This window comes from Mauremys reevesii, linkage group 7 (assembly GCF_016161935.1).
Source record: "Mauremys reevesii isolate NIE-2019 linkage group 7, ASM1616193v1, whole genome shotgun sequence".
Classification (NCBI taxonomy): domain Eukaryota; kingdom Metazoa; phylum Chordata; order Testudines; family Geoemydidae; genus Mauremys; species Mauremys reevesii.
This window is the reverse complement of record NC_052629.1, coordinates 97,272,517-97,297,553: the sequence shown is the minus strand read 5'-3', so window position 1 is coordinate 97,297,553 and position 25,037 is coordinate 97,272,517. Positions and strand designations below refer to the sequence as shown.

The 25,037-nt window shown below is 58.0% G+C and overlaps 2 protein-coding genes across 4 annotated transcripts; one reads left to right on the top strand and one right to left on the bottom strand.

Annotated features, from left to right (window-relative positions):
* The first annotated feature begins 904 nt into the window (after positions 1-904).
* On the top strand, positions 905-13,214 carry MRPL11 (mitochondrial ribosomal protein L11). The gene is made up of 6 exons (XM_039482936.1): positions 905-1,053; positions 1,683-1,817; positions 11,226-11,321; positions 11,596-11,689; positions 12,314-12,473; positions 12,757-13,214. Exons 2-6 carry the CDS (start codon positions 1,695-1,697, stop codon positions 12,866-12,868), a joined length of 585 nt encoding a protein of 194 aa, XP_039338870.1. The 5' UTR covers positions 905-1,053; positions 1,683-1,694; the 3' UTR covers positions 12,869-13,214.
* On the bottom strand, positions 4,328-14,310 carry LOC120369515 (transmembrane protein 121-like). 3 transcript variants are annotated; one of them, XM_039482933.1, is made up of 3 exons: positions 14,005-14,310; positions 9,018-9,213; positions 4,328-6,471 (listed from the first exon to the last, which is right to left on the bottom strand). In XM_039482933.1, exons 2-3 carry the CDS (start codon positions 9,127-9,129, stop codon positions 5,519-5,521), a joined length of 1,065 nt encoding a protein of 354 aa, XP_039338867.1. In that variant the 5' UTR covers positions 9,130-9,213; positions 14,005-14,310; the 3' UTR covers positions 4,328-5,518. The 3 variants fall into 3 exon arrangements, with proteins under 3 accessions (XP_039338867.1, XP_039338866.1, XP_039338868.1); XM_039482932.1 differs by lacking the exon at positions 14,005-14,310 and adding an exon at positions 9,645-9,711; XM_039482934.1 differs by lacking the exon at positions 14,005-14,310 and adding an exon at positions 9,608-9,631.
* Positions 14,311-25,037: the final 10,727 nt, after the last annotated feature.

The window sequence follows — 25,037 nt, the reverse complement described above, 5'->3', positions numbered from 1 at the left end:
AGCAAAAAAAATGGCTTTGGAACTGAACAAAAACCCCATTCTCCCCGCCCCCCCCCCCCTTCAAAAAACATTCTGTCAAAACATTTCAGGGAGAAAACCTGAAATCTGCAAATTTCAACAACACAAAGGGTGTATGGGTTTTTTGTGGGGAGAGGAGGGACAATCTGGGTAAGGTTTGTTTGCCAAGCAGCCTTCCTAGTTACTTTAAGGAAGGCCAACAAATATTCCAGAGTTTCTATATGTGGAAGAGAGACCCCCACGTTGCTGATTTTATCGTGAGTTTCGTGATATTTCCTTTTTCCCTTAAAACCCCAGCACCCAGACTTCTGGCATTACAGAAGAATCTTAACTTTAATTAAAATAAGCAATTAAAAGTCAGCTCTCCTGATTGTGGAAAAAAGCTTGTCCCCAAGTGCCCCATAAAGGTTCAGAAATCAGAAGGCAAATAAAAATACCACTCCCCACATATGTATATACATTAAAAACAGATCTCGTGATTGCTAAGAGCTTCTCCTGGGTTTTCGGGCCAGACTCGTGAGTGTTTAGGGTTGGCGTTGCTGGAGACTGCCGCAGTATGGCGTGTACAGGGAATCTGCCCTTTGGGAATCGAGCTCCGTGTTTGCTACAAAGCCTGAAGAAGGTGAGAGAAGTAACTTGGAACACCCTGGCTTACTGAAAAGGACTAGCAAACTTGAATGGATCGAGCTGCTCTCTAGCATAAAACAAAGCACTGTGTGTGTCTCTCGCTCTCTTTTGGGATGGGAACTACCAATCCCAGCATGCACCTGTATCAGCACGTGTCGGGGGGGAAGACTTCAGTTCCCAGCATGCACATGGAGGGGGAACCATGACCCCCAGCACGCACTTGGGATTGCACAGGAAGAGCCAGTGAGAACTACAACTCCCAGCATATACTTGGGTATGCACAGGGAAGGGCCAAGGGGAACTACAGCTCCCGGCATGCCGTTCGCCGAGTCTCCTGCCCCAATATGTCTGCGCCCAGCCTGGGCTGAGAGCGGCGAGTGGAGTTGTTATTAGGGGCTGAGCCGCAGGGTGAGTTCTGGGGCGCGTGGGGCAATGGGGAAGGGAGGCTGAGGTTTGGGGAGTGGCCATGGGTGGGGCGCACAGGGCAGGGGCCAGAAGGGGCCATGCGGTGGTGGGGCGCAAAGGAGGCTGAGCTGTATGGTGAGGGCGTATGGGGATGGGGCTGAGGTGTATGGTTAGGGTATGTACGGGGGATCGGTGGGACTGAGGGGTATTGTTAGGGTATGTACGGGGGATCGGGGGGACTGAGGTGTATGGTTAGGGTATGTACGGGGGATCGTGAGGGGCTGAGGGATATGGTTAGGGTGTGTACAAGGGATTGGGGGGACTGAGGTGTATGGTTAGGGTATGTACAGGGGATCAGGGGTACAGAAGCCATGGGTATTGGGGGGTTGAGCTGTATGGCTGTACAATGGGGGTGGGGAGCACTAGGACTCTCCGGGAACAGTGGTTTCTAACTGTGACATGGCACAAATGACAGTTTCCCCAGGCCTGTGGCACCTCTTGGGTGGCAAAGGAGCCCTTCCTAGTGCTAGTGTGGTGGGTGCTAGAGAGAGCCTGCCAGCTCCCCAGAACTCTCCCCTGGGGCTGGATTCTGCCCCCTGTGACCTCCTCTTTCCCCTGTACTCATCTCGCAGCTGAGACTCACCATGTCAAAAATCTCCCGTGCCGCCAAAGCTGTGAAGAAGGTTGATCCCGGGAGTGTAATCCGAATGATCATCCGGGCAGGGCAGGCCATTCCGGGGCCTCCCCTGGGCCCCGTCCTCGGGCAGGTAGGCCAGACCTCTCACTGGCTGTGTGATCGGGGCGGGGAGGCCTGTTATACTGGGGGTGGTTGGTGTGTTTAACAAGTGCTGTGGGCTAATGAGGTTCACTGCAAGGGCAGCAGGTGCTTCTGGGACAGTGATGCTCCAAAGTAATCCGCTCCCCCAGGTTCCTGCTGCCCCTGCAGCTCCTCACAAGGTGGGAACAGGGTTAGCTGCTCTCACTCTGGGCTGCTCAAGGCTGTTGGATCTGTGGTTCAAATCCTGCAGTATGGGGTCTTTAGCCCTCTCCCATTTGCTGGCTGGATGCAGATGTCAGGGCAGCATCCCAGCTTATGGAAGGAGGATTTCCTCTTACACCTGTTACGAGGGGCACAGTGTTTGTGGGCAGGAAGAGATCCAGCCTTCCCAGGCATGTTTGGGAGACACATGGGGGCACAGAGCCCTTTAGGATTGTCTCTCTTATGGGGCCCAGTCCCTCTACTGGCTCTTGAGCTCTCTGCAGTTGAAGCATCTTCCCCCTTGGGGTGGGGGGCAGAGAGATATTGCTCTATTGAACTTCGTGTTGGGGTTCCGGTCCCAGCCAGACTGGGCATGAGGCACTCAGGAATCACAAGGGGTTGTCTTTCGTTCGAATGCCTGTGGAAAGGATCGGTTCAGGCTGGGAGTAGCCCCCGGGGCAGCTGGCACTGGTGGCTTTAGCTGTGGGAGAGAAGAAGAGCATCTCGGAGGCCTTCGTTGCTCTCCCCAAATGGGGCAGCGCCTCAGACCTGTGCTGCGAGGAACGAGTGTTGTAACCGATGCCGGTGATGACTTTCTGGGGAGTCCGTCTGTCAGACGGGTCTGGCATCGTGTTTGCATGAGATCACAGCTTAGTCACTGACGGTAACTGCATTGATACACTTGATTGGGACTCCACAAGGCATCTGACTTGGTACCTCACGGCATTCTGACGAAACACCTAGGGCTGGACAAAATCAATGCACCCCTATGAAAGGGGCTAGAAACTGGCTAGTGATCCCTTTGACTGTGTAAACGGGATTAGTGAGTATGAACAGGGAGGGAATTTTGCCTCTGTACTGGTGAGCCCCGTACTAGTCCGCGTGGTGCATCCACATGCATTGCCATGTGTTGAAAAATCAGAGAGGGTGCAGAAAAGAGCCCCCCAGTGACCCAACGGCTGGAGAATGTCTTGCGGGGAGAGGCTGTGGGAACTGCATGGAGTTAGATTTTCCCAGACGAGGTTCCAAGGGGGCTTGATCCCCAGTCTCTCAGACCTTCCGCTTGGGGTGGGGGCGGTTCTGGAGCAGGGAGCTCATTAATGTCACCAACAGAGACTGAGCGAGAGTCAAGGGCCTGGAGGTGATGCCTGGATGCATTCATGGGCCATTGTTTAAGAGGGAGGCAGATCTGCCCTTCTGACAAGTGCCCCAGGAATGGGATCTGGGTGGGAAGGGAGTCTGTTGTTTGGAGTCTCAATGCAGCCCTGGAGTCTTTCTCTAAAAGCTCAACGAGCAGCTCTGGGCAGGCTGCAGGATCCTTGGGGGGATTATCCAGCTGGGAGGTCAGACTGGAGGATTTGAATGGGCCTTTCTGGCCTTGACATGTGACTGCACAAGCTCCCGCCGCACCCCTGATCCCACCGCTTAGAGTGAGAGCTGCCCAGCGATGTGCCTGTGTGTTGTCGTGTCTGCTGCTGCAACTCGCTCTGGGCTGTGTTCAGACAATGGCTAGAGAGGGGCTGGGCTGGAATGGCTGAGAATGGCCCTGCCTCACAGTGAGCCCCCATCTGTAGCTGCTGCTTGTACAAAGGTGGAGCCCAGAGGCTCCGTTCTACTGCCCCCCACACCACTCCCTCGACTGAGATCAGCCCTTGTCATGCTGGGGGCTGCACAGACGTTTCCCCGGCTGATATCAGGGCTCCTAGCATGCCCGGCCCTGCACAGACCCATACCAAGAGACCTGTCCCAAAGAGCTCCTGGGCAGAGGTAGGGTGGCTGTTAGCTGAGGCCCACAGAGCAGCCATGACTCATCCATGGTCATGCAGGGAATCGTGGTGGGGATTGCACCCCAGTGTCCTGAGTCCCAGCCCAGTGCACCCTCCCCCAAGACCATGCTGCCTCCTGGCATGGCAGGGCCCAGCCGGTGGGTAGTGGGCATCTGCCCCAGCAGCAAGGCACTTGGCCTCTCCTCTGCTGGGAGTGTGGAGAGTCCTGCTGGGATACTGTAACAGGGCCATGGGGTGACCCCACTGAATCCTGGCCCCCACGCTGGGATTGCCTCAGCTCTGGAGAAGGAGCTGGGGGTTGTTGCAAAACCCACAAAAGGCTTTTGCTGTAAATATGAGCTGATAGCCCTGAACCCCCTCCCCATGAGCCAGCCAGTCCCGCTGGTTTGGGGCCAGATCAGGGACAGTGCCCTTTGGGAAAGACAGTATGGGGCTCATTCTGCTTCTGTGTCCTTACCCCATTTCCCCCCCCCCCCCCCCCGCTGGGATAGCAGGGCCAGGGAATGGGGCACTGGCCCTTTCCCCTCCAAGGGGTGCTGGGGAGGACGCCCTGTATAAACAGCCCCTGTGCCCACCCCAGAGGTGGCCATGTTCCGGCGCTGGGGCAGGTGAGTGGCTGCAGGATGGGTGCAGGGAAGGGTCCATGCTAAAGCCCCTTCTCTCAAGCTGGAGGGGACCGGGTAGCCTAAGCACAGAGCCAGGAGCTGCTGGGGTGGGCCTGGCTCTAAAGGAGCCAAGGCGTGAGCCTCTCCCCAGTGACAAGAGGGGGCCGCAGCCCCTCGTAGGGGATTTCACAGCACGTTGTCTGTGGTCACTCACTAACCAGCCGCCACTGGGCTGGGAATGCCCTGAATTCTGTGATGGGGAAACTGAGGGCCCAGAGAGGGACAAAACATTTCTCTGAGGTCACACACTGAGTCAGTGACTGAGCTGGGACAGAACCCAGGAGTCCTGGCTCCCGCTGGCTGATAGAGGGGGGTACTCAGGGCTCTATCCCTCCCCAGCCCGGCCTTCGCCAAGGGCAGGGGCTGGCGCTTCCCTGGGGGCAGTGGGTGGAGAATGCAGGCCATGGTGCACCAGCCCCAGGACTCCGTGCACACTGGGATCCAAGGTCTGGTGTGGGTTAGCTCTTCTTCATTTCGCCTCTGTCCTGCACGGAGCATCCAGGCCTGGGCATGTGCCCCCTACCTCTCTGAATGCCAGAGCTGGCACCACCCATTGGGCTCGCCACACTCCAGTCCCTCACCACGGGGCCAGCTGGATGTGGGCCAGTATGTCTCAGTCTAGCTCAACACAGGGGTGATGAGTGTACACAGTGGTCATCAATGTGCTGCAGTGGGGAGTGGAGCCCAAAGAGCAGCGGTGGATCCTGCCTCCCACCCCAGCACTGCTGGTGTCCCTCAGTCCCCACCTGCAGCTCACCAGCTGTCTCAGCCCTGGGCTCCAGCTCTGCCAGTGCCCCTTGCTCCCAACCCAGAGCCCCCCTGCTAGGCCTGGTGTTCCTCGGCCCCTTTCTGTGCTAGTCCTGTCCCTTAGTGAATAGTGGTTTGTGATCTCAGCCCCTCTCTGCGTGTGAAGGCGTCTGGGGGCCAGTTTACATCAAAGCAGCTTTGCCAGAAGATACCAGCTGGGGATCTGGCCCCATGCTCATAGCCAGTGTCCCTCCAGCTCAGGGGGTGGGTGTTGCAGTGTCCCTGGGCACTCACAACTCCTGGGGGGTGAACCTGGGCCCAGAGGTGCTGTCCGTGCCCCCACGCCGGGGCGTGTGACATGGCATGTCCCCAGGGGGAAGCTCCCCCAGCCCAGCAGCCCCGGCTCTGTGGTACTGCAGGGCTGTGCACCCCTTGAGCGCGATGGCCAGTAGGTTCTTGGCCATGAAGATGGCAGAGACCCGCTGGTCGCGGTAGAGGAGCAGGTCAGCAGCCCGGATGGCCAGTGTGGCCAGGTTGACGGCCAGCAGGCGGAGCAGCGGGTAAAGTGGGAGGCGGGGTGGGGCGGACAGGTCCATCTCGCCCAGTGCCACGCAGGGCAGCACCAGCAGCAGGCTGTAGCAGTAGAAGAAAGTCAGGCCCTCAGCCCATAGCGGCAGCCTCTGCCACTGAGGCTCCCACAGGCTGGCCTGCATCTCCAGCAGGTCCAGCAGGTCCACCACCACCCAGAGGAGCCGGCCACGCAGGACCTCCTTGCGCTGGAAGGTGGCCACATGCTGCAGGTGCTCGGTGGCTACCAGGATCACATAAAGGGAGGGGATGCAGATGGAGAGCAGCAGGGTCAGGGTACGGCGGGCCAGCGGGTCAGGGGTGCGCCGGTCGGCCCGGTACCCCTGGTAGATGAAGTATAGCTTGATCTCCAGGGTGAAGACAAAGAGGAACCAGAGTGCCATGGTATAGCCATGCCGCGGGGTCCGGGCCTCGGCACCTGCCCATGCCCCCACGTAGCGCAGCACCAAGAGGAAGCACAGATCACCGGCCAGGGCCAGGGCCAGCACGCTGGCCCGCTGCGCTTCAGCACTCAGCTCCATCAGGTACACGTCCACCGCCGCCATGGTGGAGATGATCACCACCACTGACATGCAGGCGTGTGGCTTGCTGGCAGGGGGCGGGGGCACCATGGAGCGGGGGAGCCTGGTCACAGGGGGTGGCCAGCTGGCAGCACCTGTGGGAAAAGGACAGGGCTGGTGAGTCACGCTTGCCTGGAGCAGGATGGGCCACGAGAGACTAGGCTGCAGACTTGGGACGCATAATTCCGGGGCTAATGCTGGGCCCACAGGGACCGAGGACAGACCAGAGGGGACCTGGCTATAGAGAATTGGGCCATGGGGAACCAAGGACAGGCCATGTCCTCTGGACATGCACATACCATCCTGGGCTAATGCTGGGCCTCCAGAATGGGTCACTCCAAATGCCCCCGTGGTTAGTGCTGTGGGCAAGGGGTGGGGACTGTGCTCCCCTCTGCCCCCACAGGCTGCATTGCAGGGAACGCACTTCCCGTTTTGCTGCCCTGAGGAAAGGAGCCTCTCTGCAGGGCTCCCAGGGAGGGGCTGGCCCAGCACCCCTGCATTCCCCTGTACTTCACCCCTGGCCCTTGCACCAGTCCCACCGGGACCCCTCTAGCACAGAACGCCCTCAGTGGGGGAGGTGCCTGTAGGGAGTTATCTGAGGAGCACAGCTGGGCAGGCAGGGTGATGGGAGTGTTCTGACTGTGCTGGCTCCTGTACCTGTTGGGGACCCTGAAACTGGGTCAGCCCAGTCCTGTCCCACACAGGGAAACTGAGGCACTGAGCGAGAGGGGCTCACCCAGGGGCACATGGAGTCAGTGGCAGTGCTGGGGCTAGACCTCCTGGCTCCCAGCCTGCTGCTCTAGCCACCAGACTCACTTTCCTCCCAGAGCTGAGTGTAGAACCAAGGAGTCCTGGCTCTCAGCTCTAACCACTGGCTCCAACAGCAGCACCTTTGTGCGGGGCGGAGTTGAGCAGTGAGGTATTTAGTTGCTGGGATCAGCAACCATCAATGTTGCTGGCAGCCCTGTCCCCTCATTCTTAACAGGCCAGCAAGGCAGCCAGCCCCTGCCACTCTGGTCCTTCACCATGGCACCTTCTCAGGGGTGAGCAGCCAGCGGAGGGGGAGCCCGTCACCTGCCCTGCCCCATAGCAAACACTACAAACATACACACTGGCCATGCTCATGCAGCCACAAATAGCGGCTTCAGCCACCTTGACGTGGCATTTCATTACTGTTGATTAGATATTAACAGCCCCATGCCCCAGAGCCAGCTGCATCTCAGCACCAGGTGAGGGATCCGTATATAAACAGCCCCCTCCTCCCCGGTGCCCCAGCCCAGAGCCAGCTGCATCTCAGTGCTGGGTGAGGGATCCCTGTATAAATAGCCCCTACACCCCAACCCTGAGACAGGCGCTAGGTGCCTTGCTGGTGCGCACACAGCACTGATTTCCAGAGGTTAAAGGGCCCGTGGTTATTGACTAGGCTGCTGCAGGGAGGAGGTGGGGTAGGATTCTCTCAGCTTTGGCTAGCAGACCTGTGCCCCAGCCTGAGTAGGGGCTGCCCCCCCCCCCATGATGGTAGAGACCAAGGGTCCAATTTCCCAACTGGCCTGATGCCAGTGCAGCTGATAGTGCCAGCTCCTAGCATGGCAGCATGATTTATGGATTTTTTTTGCGGGGGGGGGGAGTGAAGCTTCAGTAAGCTCTTCCCATCCCTGTCTTTCCTGCCTCCTTCCCCCGCTCCCGCATCCAGGAATGGTGGAGTTTGGAAGGGTGACACAGCTGGGGGTGGCACTGGCTGGTTGTGGGGGCTGATCCAGCCCTGGCACAGGGGGACTGATTGGCTCAGGTGGGGATGCCCATTTTCTGTGCTTGGAGGTGGTTGTGACATGCCAGCCTGCATTAGTAAGGCCTGCTTCACCTGCCCGCTGCCTTCATGCTCGCCCCCCTCCCCCGTGGATCCCAGAGCCAGCCATTTGCCTTGCTGACAGCAGTGTGCTCTGGCAGGGGATGGGAATGGCCCCCTTCTGGTAGGTGATCCCTGCAGGTGGGGGTGGGTGCTGGGTGCCTGTCCCTCCCTCCTTGGTGCCAGCTTAGGGTGACCAGACAGCAAGTGTGAAAAAAACATGACGTGGGTGGGGGTAATAGGAGCCCATATAAAAAAAAAAAGCCCCAAATATCGGTACTGTCCCTATAAAATCAGGACATCTGGTCACCCTATGCCAGCTTCCAGCCCAGCGTGTAGCTCCTGGGCTCTCCACCCTCCCCACTCCCATGACAGTCGGAGGGATTCATTTGCCCTGCCAGAGACGCGTCAGCTCCCAGCATCTCCCCACCGCAGGCCTCTCGGGCACTTCACAGACTAGTAGACAGCCAGGGACTGTGCAGCGACTGGCACTGGGGCTGTTTATGCAGGGATCTCTCACCTGGTGCAGAGAAGCCGCTGGCTCTGGGGTGGGGTATGAGAGCTGTTTATGCAGGGATCCCTTGCTCAGTGTTGAGCTGCAGCCACCTCTGGGCTGGGGTTGTGTAAAAGCAGCACTGCACAGTAGTTCAGTGGGTGACAGGAAGAGCTGTTTGTTGCCGCTGACCTCAGTTCCCTGACATGATGCTAAGGGGGTGGATGTTCTGTCCCCAGCTCTGGGAGGGGAGAGGGGTCTAGTTAGTTAGAGCAGGGGTGATTTCAGAGCGACATACTGACCTGGGCATCCTGGTCCTCCCTGGCAGCAGGCTGGGCCTCGCTCCTCCCCCTGCATCAGTCCAGGGCTCGGGCTGGGGCTCTGTCCGGCTGTCTGTGCCCCACTCCCTGCCATGGCTTCAAGCTGTGGGCAGTCCCCTGTGTCTGTTGGCTGCTCCCTAATCCACAGCCCTGGGTGCTGCTCCCTGCACAGCCTTGCCTGTGGGGAGGGGGTCAGGGCTTACCATGTGTCCCCAGATCCTGTGAGCCTGACCCCATCGCACCCCGGCCCCCAATCCCCACTGCCTCCCCGCCCCATTGCTTAGTCCTCCCCAGCCCCAATCCCCCACTACCTCCCCGCCCCATTGCTTCCTCCTCCCCGGCCCCCAATCCCCCACTGCCTCCCCGCCCCATTGCTTCCTCCTCCCCAGCCCCCAATCCCCACTGCCTCCCCCGCCCCATTGCTTCCTCCTCCCCAGCCCCCAATCCCCACTGCCTCCCCCCGCCCCATTGCTTCCTCCTCCCCCGGCCCCCAATCCCCCCACTGCCTCCCCCCGCCCCATTGCTTCCCGCTGCCCGTCTCGCGCGCAGCTCGGGGGCGTTCCCGGCCAGACCTCGGGGGCAGGGCCGCCTGTTCCCCGCCCCCATTACCTGCAGGTCCCGTGTGCTGGAGCGGCAGCGGCGCGCGTGCGTGAGCGCAGGGGGGCGGGGCCTGAGTCCGGCCGGGGTTCCCGGCTCTGCGCGGGGTCCTAGTGCCGCCGGATGGGGCGGGGAGCCTGGGCTGCTCTCTGCGCTCCGGGGGGCGGGGAGATGGCGGGCTGGGGAGGGGGCTCCGGCTGAGGGGTGAAAGCCCGGGAGGGGGGTGGGGTGTAATGGTTAGAGCAAGGGCTGGGAGCCAGGACTCCTGGGTTCTCTTCCCAGCGCTTGAGGGCAGTGAGGTCTAGGGGGTGGGGGGGTAGGACTCAGGGGGTGGGGTCTGTCCCTGGTTCGGGCGGGGGCGGGGGTGGTATTCTTGCTGCCCCTGTACAGTCCCAGTGATTCTCCTGGGACCAGGAGTTCAGTCCCTTCCGGGGCAGGACTGTCCATTCCTGGGCCGGGGGCAGGGTTACAAGGCTACATCTACAGCATTTGGGGCCCCAAAGCGCCAGCGTCAGCCCCAGCCCATCCTGGTGCAGATCCCTGCAGTAGCCGGCCTGCCCTGATAGCTCGGGCAGTGATGGACGGGGAAGGAGGTGCCACCCTGGTATCCTCCTGTCAATCATAGCACAGTGACCAGAGCAATGAACAAAGGGGCACAATAGCATGGGCCTGGGGCCTGGGCTAGTGTGTGTGCTGCCCCCCGCTGGAGGGAGCAGGTCCGGCTGTGTGTGGTACATAGGCTCTGAGGCCAGAAGGGCTCATTGGGGGCTCTGCATGTGTGTCTGCCCGTGTGGGTTTCGCTGGGGTGTGCGTGCTGGGTGGGGTTATACTGTGCGTGTCTCCGGGTGTGGGGTTGCTGGGGTGTGCACGGTGGGTGGGGGTTGTGCTTTGCATGTCTCCAGGTGTGGGGTTCCTGGGGGGTGTGTGTTGGGCAGGGGTTGTGCTGTGCGTGTCTCGGGGTGTGCTGGGGTGTGTGTGCTTGGCAGGGATTATACTATGCATGTGTGGGGTTGCTGGGGTGTATGCGCTGGGCAGGGGTTCTGCTGTGAGTGTGTCAGGGTGTGGGGTTCCTGGGGTGTGCACGCTGGGTGGGGGTTGTGCTGTGCGTGTTTCAGGGTGTGGGGTTGCTGGGGTGTGTGTGCTGGGCAGGGGATATGCTGCGCATGTCTGGGGGTCCATCTGGGTGGGACGTGTGAGTGGTCGATGTGATGTCTGGGTTCCCTGGGGAGCTCACAACTGCTCCGGGAGGCAGCGAGCGCTGCTCTTATTTGGCTGATCATTAGTGACAACTTCACATTGCACAGCTTGTCCCACCGGATCCAGAGCCCCGCATTACCCCCTGGATCTGGACTCTATGTAGTAGCCTTACCCCGGGCCATCAAACAGGGAAAGGGAAGTGGGGGGGCATGTACCAGGACAGGGGTCTGGCTGGCTCGGGTGTGGGGTATGGGGTACAGGGCCTTCCCCCTCTGGAGAGCACCGGCTGTGGTTTGGGGTTGGGTCACACATGGATCTGCAAGAGATTCTAGGGCATATGGGGCAGACGAGTGGGGGATCCAAATCCCCTGACAGTGTCCCTGCTTCTCTCCCCAGAGGGGCATCCCCATCGGGCAGTTCTGCAAAGACTTCAATGAGCGAACCAAGGACATCAAGGAGGGGGTGCCGCTGCCCGTGCGCATTGATGTCAAGGTGAGACACACCACAGCACAACCCCCGCCCAGCGCACACACCCCAGGAACATCATACCCTGCTGCCCATGTGCATTGATATCAGGGGGAGGCACCACCACACACACTGCCCTAGCCTGCTCCACCCCATCACTGCCACTGGGACAGAGCACACCCCTCTGCAGTGGGGCAGGATCTGTGTGTGGCAGGTTACTGGGGGGGGTCTCTCTTTGGGTGCAGAGGGGTCTCCTCAGTCAGGACCCCAGTTTAAGCCCCACCCCCTCGATGTGTTGCAGCCAGACAGAACCTACGAGATCCAGATCAACCAGCCCACGGCCTCCTATTTCCTCAAGGCAGCCGCCGGCATCGACAAGGGGGCAGCACAGACCGGTGAGGAGGTGAACGGGGGCGGCGCAATCTGGGGGGACACGGAGCAGGGAGGGGAGAGGCCCAGGCTGATGGGGAGGGGCTCACACAATGCGGGAGCAGGGCCACACAGGGTGGTCAGGGCAGGGGTCTCACCGGCGGGGGGCAGTCACCCTGTGCTCTGGGGGTGCCCACGCTGCCCTCTGTGTCGAACCCCAGCTAGCACATGCTGAGTGGCACCCAGGGCCTCCCTCCACTTCCCTACTGGCCCTGATGTCCTGTGAACAGGTGTTGGGGGGGAGAGTTGGGCCCCCAGGATTCACCCCCCCCACACACCCTCTTGGAGATGCCCTGCAGCAAGTGCACCCCATAGAAAGAGCCTGTGGGTCCCCTGGTGGCTGCTTCCAGCATTAGAGCTCTGGACTGCGTCTGACCATGGCACACGGAGAACTGTGGGTCAGGATGGAGGGGCTTTGCAGGAGGGCTGCAGGTTGGCTGGAGGGGCCCTGTGGTCCATTGGGGGGCACTGCGGGTTGGGACACGGGGGTCTACAAGGGGTAGGGGAGCTGTGGGTCAGAATGCAAGGGGCCCGCAGGGGGGCTGTGATGGGGCCGCATGGGTGGAGCTAACAGGTCTCTGGCTGAACAGGGCACGAGGTAGCGGGCATGGTGACACTGAAGCATCTGTACGAGATCGCTCTGGTGAAGTCCAAGAACTCCAACTTTGTGGTGCGGGACACGAGTCTGGAGAAGGTGGTGAAGTCGCTCATTGGCAGTGCCAGAACCCTGGGCATCAAGGTGGTGAGAGAGTGAGTACCCACACAGAGCCCGTGCGGGGGCAGGAGCCAGGAGCCCTGGGTTCCCAGCTCTGGGTGAATGGGGGGAGCTGGGGGAGTTGGCAGTCAGGATTGCTGGGTTCTATGCCTGGCTCTGGGAGCCAGGACTCCTGGGTTCTAGCCCCAGGTCTGGGCAGGGAGTGGAATCTAGTGGTTACAGCAGGTGGGGCTGGGTGTGGTCTAAAGTGCTAGATGGGGCTGGGAGCCAGGTCTCCCATGTCAGGCAGGTCTGACCCCTTTCTTCTTCCCCCACCAGCCTCAGTGCAGAGGAATATGCCGTGTTCCGGCAGCAGCGTGAGGAGGCCTTGGCGGCGGCGGCAGCAAAAGCCCAGACAGCGGCATTGGAAGCGGCCCCCAAGAAGCAATGATCTCCAGGACACCCGCCTCCCTAGGGGACTGCAGGGCCAGCAAGTCCAGATCCCACGTTCCTGGCCCCCAGGGTCAAAGCCCCACTCTGGGCATGGGGAGCTGGGGGCATCCTCCTCAGGAGCAGCATGTCAGTCTGTCCATCCGTTCCCCCCACCCCTGTTCCCCTATCCTGGCCATCTTTGTCCTATGGACTTGCCTCTATGGAGAATGGGAATTAGCCCCACGCCCTGCCACAGGCCCCACCCCTCATATCCAATCCTTTAAAATGTGCTGAATTGCTTTGATGCAATTAAAATCCCAACCCAATAAAACCCCACTGTGACCCCCAAACTAAGAGCAGCCTGTGTCTGTGTGTGCAGGGGTGGGGACCTGGGATATGGGGCCTTTCCCTTCTAGGGGGAGACAGCTCGGATCCAGCCCCAGAGCGGTCAGACTAGCTGGCTCAGGGAGAGGATGGGGGGCAGGGAACAGGACACGGGACTATTCCCTCCTTTCTAGTTCAGGCAGTTAGTGCTGCATGGGTTACGCGTGGGACAGCTCTTTGGAGATTATATTTGTAACCCCAAGGGCTGGAAACTAGCTGCTTTATTATTAATGCCAGTTGCAATTCTAGAGAAGGGGACGGTGCCATTTGCTGAGACACCTGGGGGACCGGCCCAGCTGCGGTTCTGTCAAAACCCAGGTTGATTGGAAAGTGGTGGAGAAGCCATTGTGTTTCAATATATTGGATGTATTTCAGGGACACCAAACCCAGCTGGGGGAACGAACAAAACAAGGACAAACAATCATCAAGGATCATAAATCCAACAGAATGTATTTTGGACGGGAAACATAAGTACCTTGTCCATCCCCAGGGTCTCAGTTTACTGTATTAACTCAGGAAAGGGACTCAGGGGTGGGGTATGGGGCTGTTTATACAGGGATCCTGAGACCTGGTCCCCTCTGGGGTGGGGCAAGGGGACTGTTTATACCAGGATCCCTCGCCTGGTGCTGAGATGCAGCTGCCTCTGGGCTAGGGCCCAGCAGCTGGGTAGTATCAATAGCATCATTTCACAAGATTTTAAGGTGAGACAAGAAGGGGAATCAAATCTCTATTTGAAACTAATAAGCAGGTGAACAGACAGACTAGAATTACCTGGAGCTGGGACACGACGTGGTTGCTGGGGCAAACAGCCTGCCGCGGGCACCTCCACGCACTCTCGATTGACTGTGAGTTATCAGCATTGAGTGGGGGTAGGGGAGCCCAGGCCCAGGACTGCCGAGGGTGACAGATTGGGATTGAGGTGCAGGGGGCTGGGGAGAATGAGGGAAAAGTTGCTGTTTCCTGCTGTCCCCAGCAGGTGGCAGAGTTTATCCACGATTTGCATTGCTGCTGGCATGGAGCAGGGCTTGGGGAGATGGTGGCTAACTTACTGCAGCATGGGGGCCCCGTTTGGGGCTCTGCCAGGGCCGTCCCAGCCCACACCCCATGCTGGCCAACAGCCCCCACCCGCCCAGCTAATGGAGCAGCCATTGCCCTTTGTTTGAGCCAGCCACAGGGTTACGCTGCCGTGAGCTAGACAGCAAGAAAGGGGGGGTGACTGGGGGGCAGGTGTGGGCTATGTGATACAGGTGTGTGTGGATAGGGTGCAGTGTGTGCATGGGGGTGCAGGTGTAGTGTGGGGGTATGTGGATAGGGCTGCAGGTTTGGGGGGTGCAGTGTGATGGGGATGGGGTGCAGTGTGTGTATGAGGGATGTGGTATGGGGGGTATGTGGCTGTGCAGTGGGGGCTCAAGGTGTGGATAGGTGTGCAGTGGGGGGTGCAGGTGTGAGGTGGAGCAATGTGGGGGGTCTGGATAGGGGTTCTGGGGAGTGTGGATGAGGTGCAGTGGATGGTGTGGGATGTGGATGGGGTGCAGTGGAGGGTACAATGGGTGGCGTGGGATGTGGATGGGGTGCAGTGGGCGGGTGCAGGTGTGAGGTGGAGCAGTGTGGCGTGTTCTGGGGTGTGTGTGGATGGGGTGCAGTGGGTGGCGTGGGATGTGGATGGGGTGCAAGTGTGAGGTGGAGCAATGTGGAGGCTCTGGATAGGGGTTCTGTGGGGGGTGCGGATGGAGTGCAGGGGGGGCAGTTTGTATGTGGGGGTGTGGCTGGGGTTTTCTGGCCAGTCTCATCCCATCCCATTCATTCTCTGGCTGTGGGTGGCACCCCTGGCCCAGCCAGCCACCTCAGCTCCCGGCCCAGCCCTTGGCAGAGCGAGGCCCCACCTCTCCGTGTCTCTGCAGCCAACACTCTCCGCCTGGCCTGATCCTGGGTCCGGCCAGCTCAGGCCCCTCAGTGCTGGGGAGGGGCAGCTCAACACCCCAGGAATGGAGTCCTCTGGGGCAGCCGTGGGGCTGATGCCAAGGAGCCTCCCTGCTCCATGCACACCCTGTCCCGCTCCCCGAGGAGCTCAGCTCCGCTGGCCCTGGCCCCTTTGCCTGGGCCGAGTTAGTGCCCAAAGGGATGGAGTTTGTGTGACACCTGGCTAGGAATGGGGCTGAGACCTGGCAAACTTGTTCCGTATGGGGGCTGCATGGTTGGATCAGAGCAAGCCCCCGCACCCCCCCGAGGGGAAAGGCCCCATGTCCCAATCCCCCTGTCCTGGGGCTGGATTGGCAGGAAAGAGGGAGGAGTTGGGGGTCAGGGAGTGAGGGGAAATGTTTAGTTGGGGGATGGAGGGATGGGGAGGGACTGAGAGATATGGGGAGAAATTTCCCCCCATCTTTTCCCTGGGGGGTGACTGCTCCCTGCTTGTTCCCCCCAAAGCACCCCACTCCCAGGGAATGATAGTTCCTCGCTTGTTGGTGCTGCTGCTGCCGTAGCAACGTAAGAGAGTCTCTAGGAGACGGGTTCCTGTTGCTAGGGCTGCGTGGGCGAGGGATGGAGGGGAGGCTGCCGCAGAATGGTGGGGTGGGATGTCAATCCCACATGGGGGGCTGTGCCCATTTACACACATGCACAAATCACCCCCACCCCACCCAGAGACATGGACACCCCCCATGCCCACAGAACGCCCCGAAGACATGCACTGCCCCCATGAATACGCAGCCCTGTGAGACATGCAGTGCCCCATTCACACACAGTCCCCCCAGAGACATGCATCTCTTCCATGCACACAAATCACTCCCATGCACACAGCCCACCCAGACATAGATCACCCCCAAGCATACATATCTCCCCACAAATACACAGATGCACACCACCACCACCACTCCACACACACACATGGGTCTCCCATCCACATGCATCTCCCCAGGAAGAAGTGGCACTGCCCTGCACACGAATGCCCCTACACACCCAGACCTACAGGGACAGATCTAGAGCTGTTACTCATGCCTCCCCCCCTTCCCATTTTGCTGGGCATGACTCTGGTGCATGGGTCCTGGCATGGTTGGGGCATGGTCTCTGCCCCCCATCTACCCCACCCTCTGTGCTGCCAAGCCAAATCTCACCCCCAGCACCTGCTCTGAGGCACTGGCCCCAACTGCATCCCAGAATGGAAACCTGCCCCCTGTGGGGGGCAGTGGGGTGTCAGGAAGGGTTTGTAGGAGGGAGGGGGTCTGGGGGGTAGGGTGTAGAGGTCTGGGGGGAAGTGGGGTATTGGGAGGGGTTTGTGTGAGGGAGGGGGCCTGTAGGTGGGGTGTAGAGGTCTGGGTGGCAGGAGGGGTTTGTGTGAGGGAGGAGGTCTGTGGGGTGGGATGTAGAGGGCAGTGGGGTGTTGGGAGGGGTTTGTGTGAGGGAGAGGTCTGGGGGTGAGTCATAGAGGTCTGTGGGGGGCAGTGGGGTGTCAGGAGGGGTTTGTGTGAGGGAGGGGTCTGGGGGTAGGGTGTAGAGGTCTGGGGAAGTGGGGTTTGGGGAGGGGTTTGTGTGCGGGCGGAGGTCTGTGGGGTGGGATGGCGGGGGCAGTGGGGTGTTGGGAGGGGTTTGTGTGAGGGAGAGGTCTGGGGGTGAGTCATAGAGGTCTGTGGGGGGCAGTGGGGTGTCAGGAGGGGTTTGTGTGAGGGAGGGGGTCTCTGGATAGGGGATCAGTGGGGAGGTATCAGTGGGGTCAATGGGAGTGGGGTGGAGGGGTCTGTGGGGGTGGGGTTGTAGAGGTCTGGGGCGGTGGAGGGGGAGGAGTCGGGGGGGCAGGAGAGAGAGAGGGGGGCCACTGTCACACCTTGCTCTGTTGTTGCAGTGAACAATCCCCCTGTACGCTGTTGCCTAGGTGATGTGATGCAGGTGGGGAGCAGTGACGTCACAGCTGCATCTCTGCCTTTTTCCTATTTTGGCAGCAAAAAGCGGATTCTCCCCCTCCCGCCCGCCCCCGCATCCCTCAGCCATGGCCGCAGGCTGAAAAGGGACTGAGAGCAGGGGGCGGGAGGAGAGAATGAGCCAACCCTCCAGCTCACACTCCTCCGTCCATCCCTCCCAAAAAAACCTCCCTCCCCCTCTCTGTCGCTATAGCGTGGTTCTGCTTCTCTCTTGGTCACCCTGGATCTGAAGCAAGGAGCAGCCCTGGGGGTGCTGAGCTCTGACGTAACTCATTGCTGGTGCTCTCCTCTTGCAGTCAGGGCTGACCCTAGTGCCCCAGTCCTGCCCTAGGGGGTGCTGTGTGCAAGGAGTGGGATGGGGAGCTCACAGTCAGGGCTGGCCACAATACCCTGCAATTCTCTTTTTATAAACCATGGTAGAGCATTTCTATGCAACAGTCGGCCAAATGCTTTGTCACACCCCAGAAGCAGCTGCAAGGATCCCTGTGTGAACAGTCCTGCATCCCACCTCAAGAGTGGTCCCATCTCAGCTCCGAGTGAGGAATCCCTGTATAAACAGCCTCGGACCCCACCCCAGAGGTGGCTGCATCTCAGTGCTGAATGAGGGGTCTTCAAGTACATGTATAAGCATAGTGCTCTGGGATTTGCAGGTACTGTTCTGGTGCTGGGAGCCTGTTATATAATAGCTTGGAGCTGTGTGGCTCTCCTCATTGCTGCATCAGAGTGTTTGTCAGACACATTTAGACGTCTGTAGGTTGCATTCTGGCTTGATTATGTCTATAAAAGTGCAGGTTGGGTCCAGCACGATGTCCTTGCCCCAGGTCTCGCAGGAAATTGGGCGTGGGGGTTTTAAAATAGATTCATTCCAGCCTCTGCTATTTTGCCTTTTATTTACTCCTTGTGTTTTCAAAAATAGCTCTGTGAACTGCTGGCTTTTTAATCAGAATTCCTCCCAGTTTGGGTCTCAAAGCACCTGACCAGCATATGAATATGAGTCGTTTCCTCCAGCACTGAGATGCAGCTGCCTCTGGAGTGTGACGGTTGTTTATAGAGAGACTCCTCACCCAGGTGCTCAGATGCCCTCGGGGGTGGGACACGGGCTGTTTCTACAGCTATGCTTCACCTGGTGCTAAGATGCAGCCCCCTCTGGGCTCGGGTGTGGGGGCTGTTTCTACCGGGATGCCTCAACCAGTGCTGAGATATAGCCCTCGCTGGGGTGGGGCGTGAGGGCTGTTTATATGGGAATCCCTTGCCCAGCGCTGAGATGCTGCCGCCTCTGGGGTGGGAGGTGGCAGATGTTTAATAGCTCACAGCAGTGGCGAAGGAGTTTGACAGGGAAGGCTCCCTGCAGGAGGGCGGCCCTAGAACAACATGGCATTGGAGGCAGCATTCACTTCCTCTTCCCCAGTCCCCTGGGTCAACCACGTGAGCCCACCTTGTCCCGTGCTGCTCAAGCAGGCTCTAACGGCGCATCATTCCTGGGAAGGTGTAAAGTCCTATATTGTGTTCCCAGTTCTGGGAGGGAAGTGGGGGCTGGGAGCCAGGACACCTGGGTTCTGTTCCAAGACTGGGAGGAGAGTGGGGCTAGTGGGTTAGAGCAGGGGGTTGGGGGCCAGATTGGGCTTGGTGGGAATGAAGAACTAGCCCATTCAAATCCTGAAACCCCATTCTGCATTTGGATTGACAGGTAGATGTTGGGGGTGGCTGGGTCTGAACTTCCCACGCTGGGGGGGGGGGGCGCTAGCCAATCCCGCTGGCTCTGGCCCCCCTCTCCTTTCGCACATTGGGTCTATAAAAAGCCTCCAGCCCCTCTGTATTGCGAAGCCTCTTGTGCTGGGAGGTGAAGCTGTGGGCGGGTCTCCATGGCAACTGCTGAGATATTTTCGATGAAGAAGGGACCTTGGTAGATATTTTTCTCGCTCTTCCCTCCCGCGCCAGCGCGGGACGCAGGGGGACGTGAACGTTCAGAGCTATATAAAACCTGGGAGTGGGGCTAAAAATAGGAGCAAAGAGCCTTTTTTGGTGGGGTAAAGATGCCGATGGCAATGGGGGGGGGCACCTTCCTTCAGCCCTTCTGGGAGCCACAGAGCAACAGCAGCCAGACTAAGGCAGGGGTGTGTGATCCCCACTCTGCAGGGCAGGGATAGAACCCAGGAGTGCTGGCTTCCAGCACCCCCAGTCTAACCCACTAGCCCCCTGCCCCACAACTGGACACAGAACCCACTGAAAACACTAATAGAAAACACAAAGTCATGGTGCTCTAGGAAGAACAGGCCCCAGAGCTCATTCCTAACCCCCCGAGCCAGCCAGTCCCCTTGCCTTGAAGCCAGACTGGTGCCAAGGTCTGCTAAAGGTGAAAGGCCCCATGTCTCGTTCCCTGCCCCCCCGGGCCAGCCAGTTCCCTCCCTGGGGCCCAATTGGATCCAGTGCCCCCTAGAGGGGAGTGACCCTGTACCCCATTCTCTGTCCCCCCCTGAGCCAGCCTGTCCCCATCCCTGGGGCTGATTGGATCCGGTGCCCCCAGAGGGGAGTGAACCTATTCCCCTGAGCCAGCCAGCCCCCCGTATCATGCAGGGGTTCTGAGCGAGATGGGGGATTGGCAGGCTGGACAGGGGAGTAGAAATTGCTCATGTTGTGTTATCAAAAGCAACAGGTGGAAAGTGGCAGGATGTGATTTTATTTAAGCAGGTTAACACAATGGCTCCTTTCCATACATTCACTGTCCCCCCTCCACTCACTGCCATTGTGTCCATGCCCTTGCTCAACTAACATGCGCTCCCACCAATCTGTCCTCTCCCTGGGTTCTGACGCGGATGGGACGCTTGCAAGCTGCATTTAGAAACAGTTACCTGGAAAATCGTCCTCAGTGCTGGAGCATCATCAGGACATTCACTAGCGCCTGATAAAAGGAGTCCGGAAATGAGGGCAGCTCCCAAGTAGAGCTAGCCAAGGCCTAGAGATGGGCCCTTTTCCCCTCTAGGGGTGCCAGCCTAGATCCGGCCAGGGACTGGCTGGCTCGGGGGCAGGCAATGGGATATGGGGCCTTTCCCCACGAGGGGGCACCAGCTCTGATCCAGTCCCCAAGAAGGGGAGTCTGGCTGGCTCAGGGGGGGTCGGTGGGGGAGTGGGATACAGGGCCTGTCATTTCTAGGGTGCTACAAGCAGGTGTGGGGATAGCATCCTGCCTGTGCCTGTGTGGTGGCATGTAATGGCCAGCATATGGGTATGTGTCTGTGTGATGACTCACAAGCCAGTGACTGTCAGCGTGTGTTGTATGTCAGTGCATGACAGCTTGTGTGTCAGTGTGTGCTACTACATGTTGGTGTGTTGGTTCCTAGTGGAGCGTGTGTCACTGTTTGTCACTCCATGTCAGTGCACGAGGTCCATGCCTGACCATGTTGAGCTCCCCTCGGCGTGAGCTCCGGTGTCTGGCTGGGAGAGAAGGCAATGTCCCCCTGTCCTGTTGCCAGCTGGCTGGCACTGCCTATCCCCTCCCCCGGCCTGGCTCTGGCAGGGACTGGCTGTTAGGAGGCTGAGTCGCTGAGCCACTCACTAAATCACACAGACTCCAGAGCTATTTTTAGCCTCCAGGTTTCTCTTTTTAGTTGCTTGATTCAGATCCTGAATGAAACACCGGGGGCGGGGGGGGCGGGGGTGAAAGGGCCCAGCAGGCTCCCAGAACAGATGGGCTTGGGATCAGCAACCCCACCCTTGGTCCCTCTCTCCACCAGGGGGTGACGCAGCAGTGATGCACTCTGAGTCATCTGACTCCCAGATTCCAGCCACAGCTGAGGAGCCGAGCTAGCAAAGCCCCCTTCCCACCTGCCCACAGGGCTGTGCCACCCCCACCCCCTGCCTCACACATACTAGAGATGAGTACAGAGAGAAGATGGGCTGTGGTTTTCAGCTCATTGGGAAGAGGGGGCCCTCTTCAGGTCAAGGCTGCAGGGCAATAGCACTGCACCCCGTCCAGTGGGAGGCAGCAGGCAGCGGAGGGCTGGGGGCGCAGTGGGGAGAGAGCCTGCAAACACAGCAGCTCATGTGGGTGGGGGGCTCCCAGCAGGGTTAGGTGGGGTCCTGTGTTTGGACTAAGAGGGCACAGGGTTAAAAGGGGCACTGGTGGGGGTGGGGCTCTTCCTTTTGGGGTAAAATGGCTCCTGGAAAGGAATCCTGGCCCTGGGACTCCATGGACGATGGTCTGTGGAGCCTGCCCTTTCCATAGCAAAAAGAAAAGAGAGGGAATGAGGTACGTGGCCTTCCCCTCTAGGCAGCGCTGGCTGCGATCTGGCTGCAGACTGGGGGCACTGGCTGGGCATAAGGTTCCGGGAATGGGACATAGGGCCTTTCCCCTCTAGGGGCACCAGCTCTGATCCAGTTCCTGGGCAAGGGGGAGTGGCTGGCAGAGGGGAGGTGGGCTGTGGGAGATGAGCAGAGAGGCTGAACAGGCCACAGAGCCCAAACTCTGGGCAGGTGGTCGTGGGGTCCTGCTTTGGCACTGCCCCTGGTTGGAGACCTTTCCCCGGATGCCGAATGCTGCTCTGGTGTCAGCAGGGCTTTAAGGTCCCCTTGGGCCAGCCCCCATCCAATAGCTTGCTGCCCACCCCAGGTCCAACCCTGCTGGTGCAAAGTGATGACCCCAAGGGAACCACATCGATCCCCCAGCTCAAGATCTGGTCCTGCAGCTCGACCAAGAGACATGGGGCCATATCAGCACCACAGCTGGCCCTGGGGTGGGTGCCCTGGGCTTACCCCACAGCACATCATCACCCGGAGCTCCCAGCCAGTGCTCCTGAGCCACTCACTCACCCTCTGGAGGGACTGGGCTGGGACCAGCTGAGCTGGCACATGCGACTCCTCCCCTTGCCCGCACCCTGCATAGTAAGAAGAGAAGAGGTTAACCTCTAGTGCCCTGTGCTTCAATTCCAGTGCAGTAACTGTAGGGGTGATGTCCGGTATATAGAGCAGGGAGCGAGGGGGTCGGGACGCCTGGATGGGGAGTGACGTCTAGGGCATTAGATCAGAGGAGCTGCGGGGGTCAGGACGCCTGGGTTCTATCCCTGGGTCATTCCATTTACCAAGGCACTGGGTGAAAGGTGCTCTTAACTTGCCACGCATCCTTCTTGTGCCTTCTCCTAAAGTCAGAGACTCCCCAAAATAGATTTTCTCAGCCTAGGCTAGAAGCAGCCATGCGGCATTGGCAGGGCGCGGGCTGCCTCTCCCAGTGCTCAGCTCTTTCCTTTTATAGGAGTTAAGGCTGCAGGTCCACCCCCACAATCCAAAGACTCTTTTCTAATTCATGATGCGCCCACTCAGCTCTGAGCTGAGCTGGGTTACGCTGCGAGGGCACAGCCCTAGATAACAGGCTGACGTCGGTGCTGTGAGCCAAAAACAGAAAAAAGCTCCCATTGTGTCTATTTATAGCATCGCATTCCTAAAGGATAGAAAGCTGGTGGCTGTCTTCCCACAACTCAGATCAATGGCGTCCTATAATACACCCAAGGAAGTTGACTCCCAGCCCCCCTCCCCCCCTGACCACTAGATCCCACACTGTTCACAGACATAGATGCTGGAACTAGGGGAGCTGGGGGTGCTGCCTCACCCCTTGGCTTGAAGTGGTTTCCATTATAGCCAGGGTTTACAGTTTGATTCAATGTCTCTCAGCACCCCCACTATACAAATTGTTCCAGCATCTCGGCTTGCAGAACCAGGGATAGAACCCAGGCATCCTGGCTGCCAGCCCCCCTGCTCTAACCCATTAGACCCCCACTCCCCTCCCAAATCCAGGGATAGAACTCAGGAATCCTGACTCCCAGCTTCCCCTGCTCTATCCCAATAGACACCCCTTCCCTTGCTCTAGCAGATTACAGCAGGGTGGGCTGGGAGCCCCAGGACTCCTGGGTTCTGTTGGCAGCTCTGGAAATGCCAGGTTTAACTAAACTACCATCTTACAAAACAGAAGAGTGGAGAAATTCTGCAATAGGCTCGAATCACCAGAGGGCCCCATCCCTGCACAGGGAATTTGCTGAGACTTGCTGTTGTACATTGCAGTGAACAGGTCATTTGAGAAACTAGAGCCAAGGCCTAGCCCTTAAAAGGTGACTTTGGAAAGTTGTATCATTCCTTAAACTGCCTAAATAAGGAAAGCAGTGTAAAACGACCCATAGACAGCAGCCCTCGTGTGGGTGCCATGGGTGCCCCAGTTCCCTGCAGCATTAGAAATCAAACCAGTGTGCTATTAGCTGTGAGAGATTTCCAAAACAGGTGCAAAGGCTTTCTGGGCAGCGAAGGGTTAGTCAGCTCAGTACTTTCTTTCCTAATATGGAAGACAAGATTATGCAAAACCTAGCTACCCAATTTAGGTTACTCCATTGAGCGTGGCACTTCAGCTCTGTCGCTTTGCATTTGACACAATTGCTCTCCTAACAATGCGACACACACACACACACACATAGTGGTGTGGGTCTTCTTTGGGCTTTTCAGAAGTTGGCTTTATTTTTATCCCATTTGGAAAAACATTATTTTAATGGCACTAAGATTAGCAAAAGCAACCCCCCAAACTTGCCCAGCATCGCTCTGTGGAAATGCTCTTAACTTCTGGAGAGACATGCTATCTGGACGGGGTGGGTGGGGGGACTTAATACAAGGCATCTATATGGAAAGGCAAAGAAAAGGAAAACAACTGCAGCCATCAAATGGAGTTAGTTGTTTAGAGACCAAAAAGATATTTTTTAAAGAATGTATCAAACATATTCCTTGAGACAATGTTTGCATATTTTAGATTAGATAGCTAGATAGATGGCGTGGATGGATGGATGGATGGCTAGATAGATGGGTGGATGGTATCGGGGTGGGTGGATGGCATAGGGATGGATAGCTAAGGAGGTAGATAAATGGAGTGGGGATCTACTAGATGGAATGGGGATGGTTATATAGAGGGGTAAATAGATGGAAGGGGGATGGATGGATAAACAGGTAGATGGAATCAGAATAGATGGATATATAGGGGGTAGGTAGATGGAAGGGGATGGATGGATAGAGGGGTAGATACAAAACTACTTAAGTCCCAGGCAGACTGCAAAGAGCTACAAAAGAATCTCACAAAACTGGGTGACTGGGCAACAAAATGGCAGATGAAATTCAATGTTGATAAATGCAAAGTAATGCACATTGGAAAACATAATCCCAACTATACATATAAAATGATGGGGTATAAATTAGCTGTTACCACTCAAGAAAGAGGTCTTGGAGTCATTGTGGAGAGTTCTCTGAAAACATCCACTCAATGTGCAGCGGCAGTCAAAAAAGTGAACAGAAAGTTGGGAATCATAAGAAGGGGATAGATAATAAGACAGAAAATATCATATTGCCTCTATATAAATCCATGGTATGCCCACATCTTGAATACTGTGTGCAGATGTGATCGCCCCATCTCAAAAAAGATATACTGGAATTGGAAAAGTTTCAGAAAAGTGCAACAAAAAGTATTAGGGGTATGGAATGGCTTCCATATGAGGAGCGCTTAATAAGCCAGGGACTTGTCAGCTTGGAAAAGGTCAAGGTAAGGGTGCTATGATAGAGGTCTAGAAAATCATGACTGGTGTGGAGAAAGTGTTATTTACTCCTTCTCATAACAAGCAAACTAGGGGCCACCAAATGAAATGAATAGGCAGCAGGTTTAAAACAAAGGAAGTATTTTTTCACACAACACACAGTCAACCTGTGGAACTCTTTGCAGAGGTTGTTGTGAAGGCCAAGACTATATCAGGATTCAAAAAAGAACTAGATAAGTTCATGGAGGATAAGGTCCATCAATGGCTATTAGCCAGGATGGGCAGGGATGGTGTCCCTAGTCTTTGTTGCCAGAAGCTGGGAATGGGCGGCAGGGGATGGATC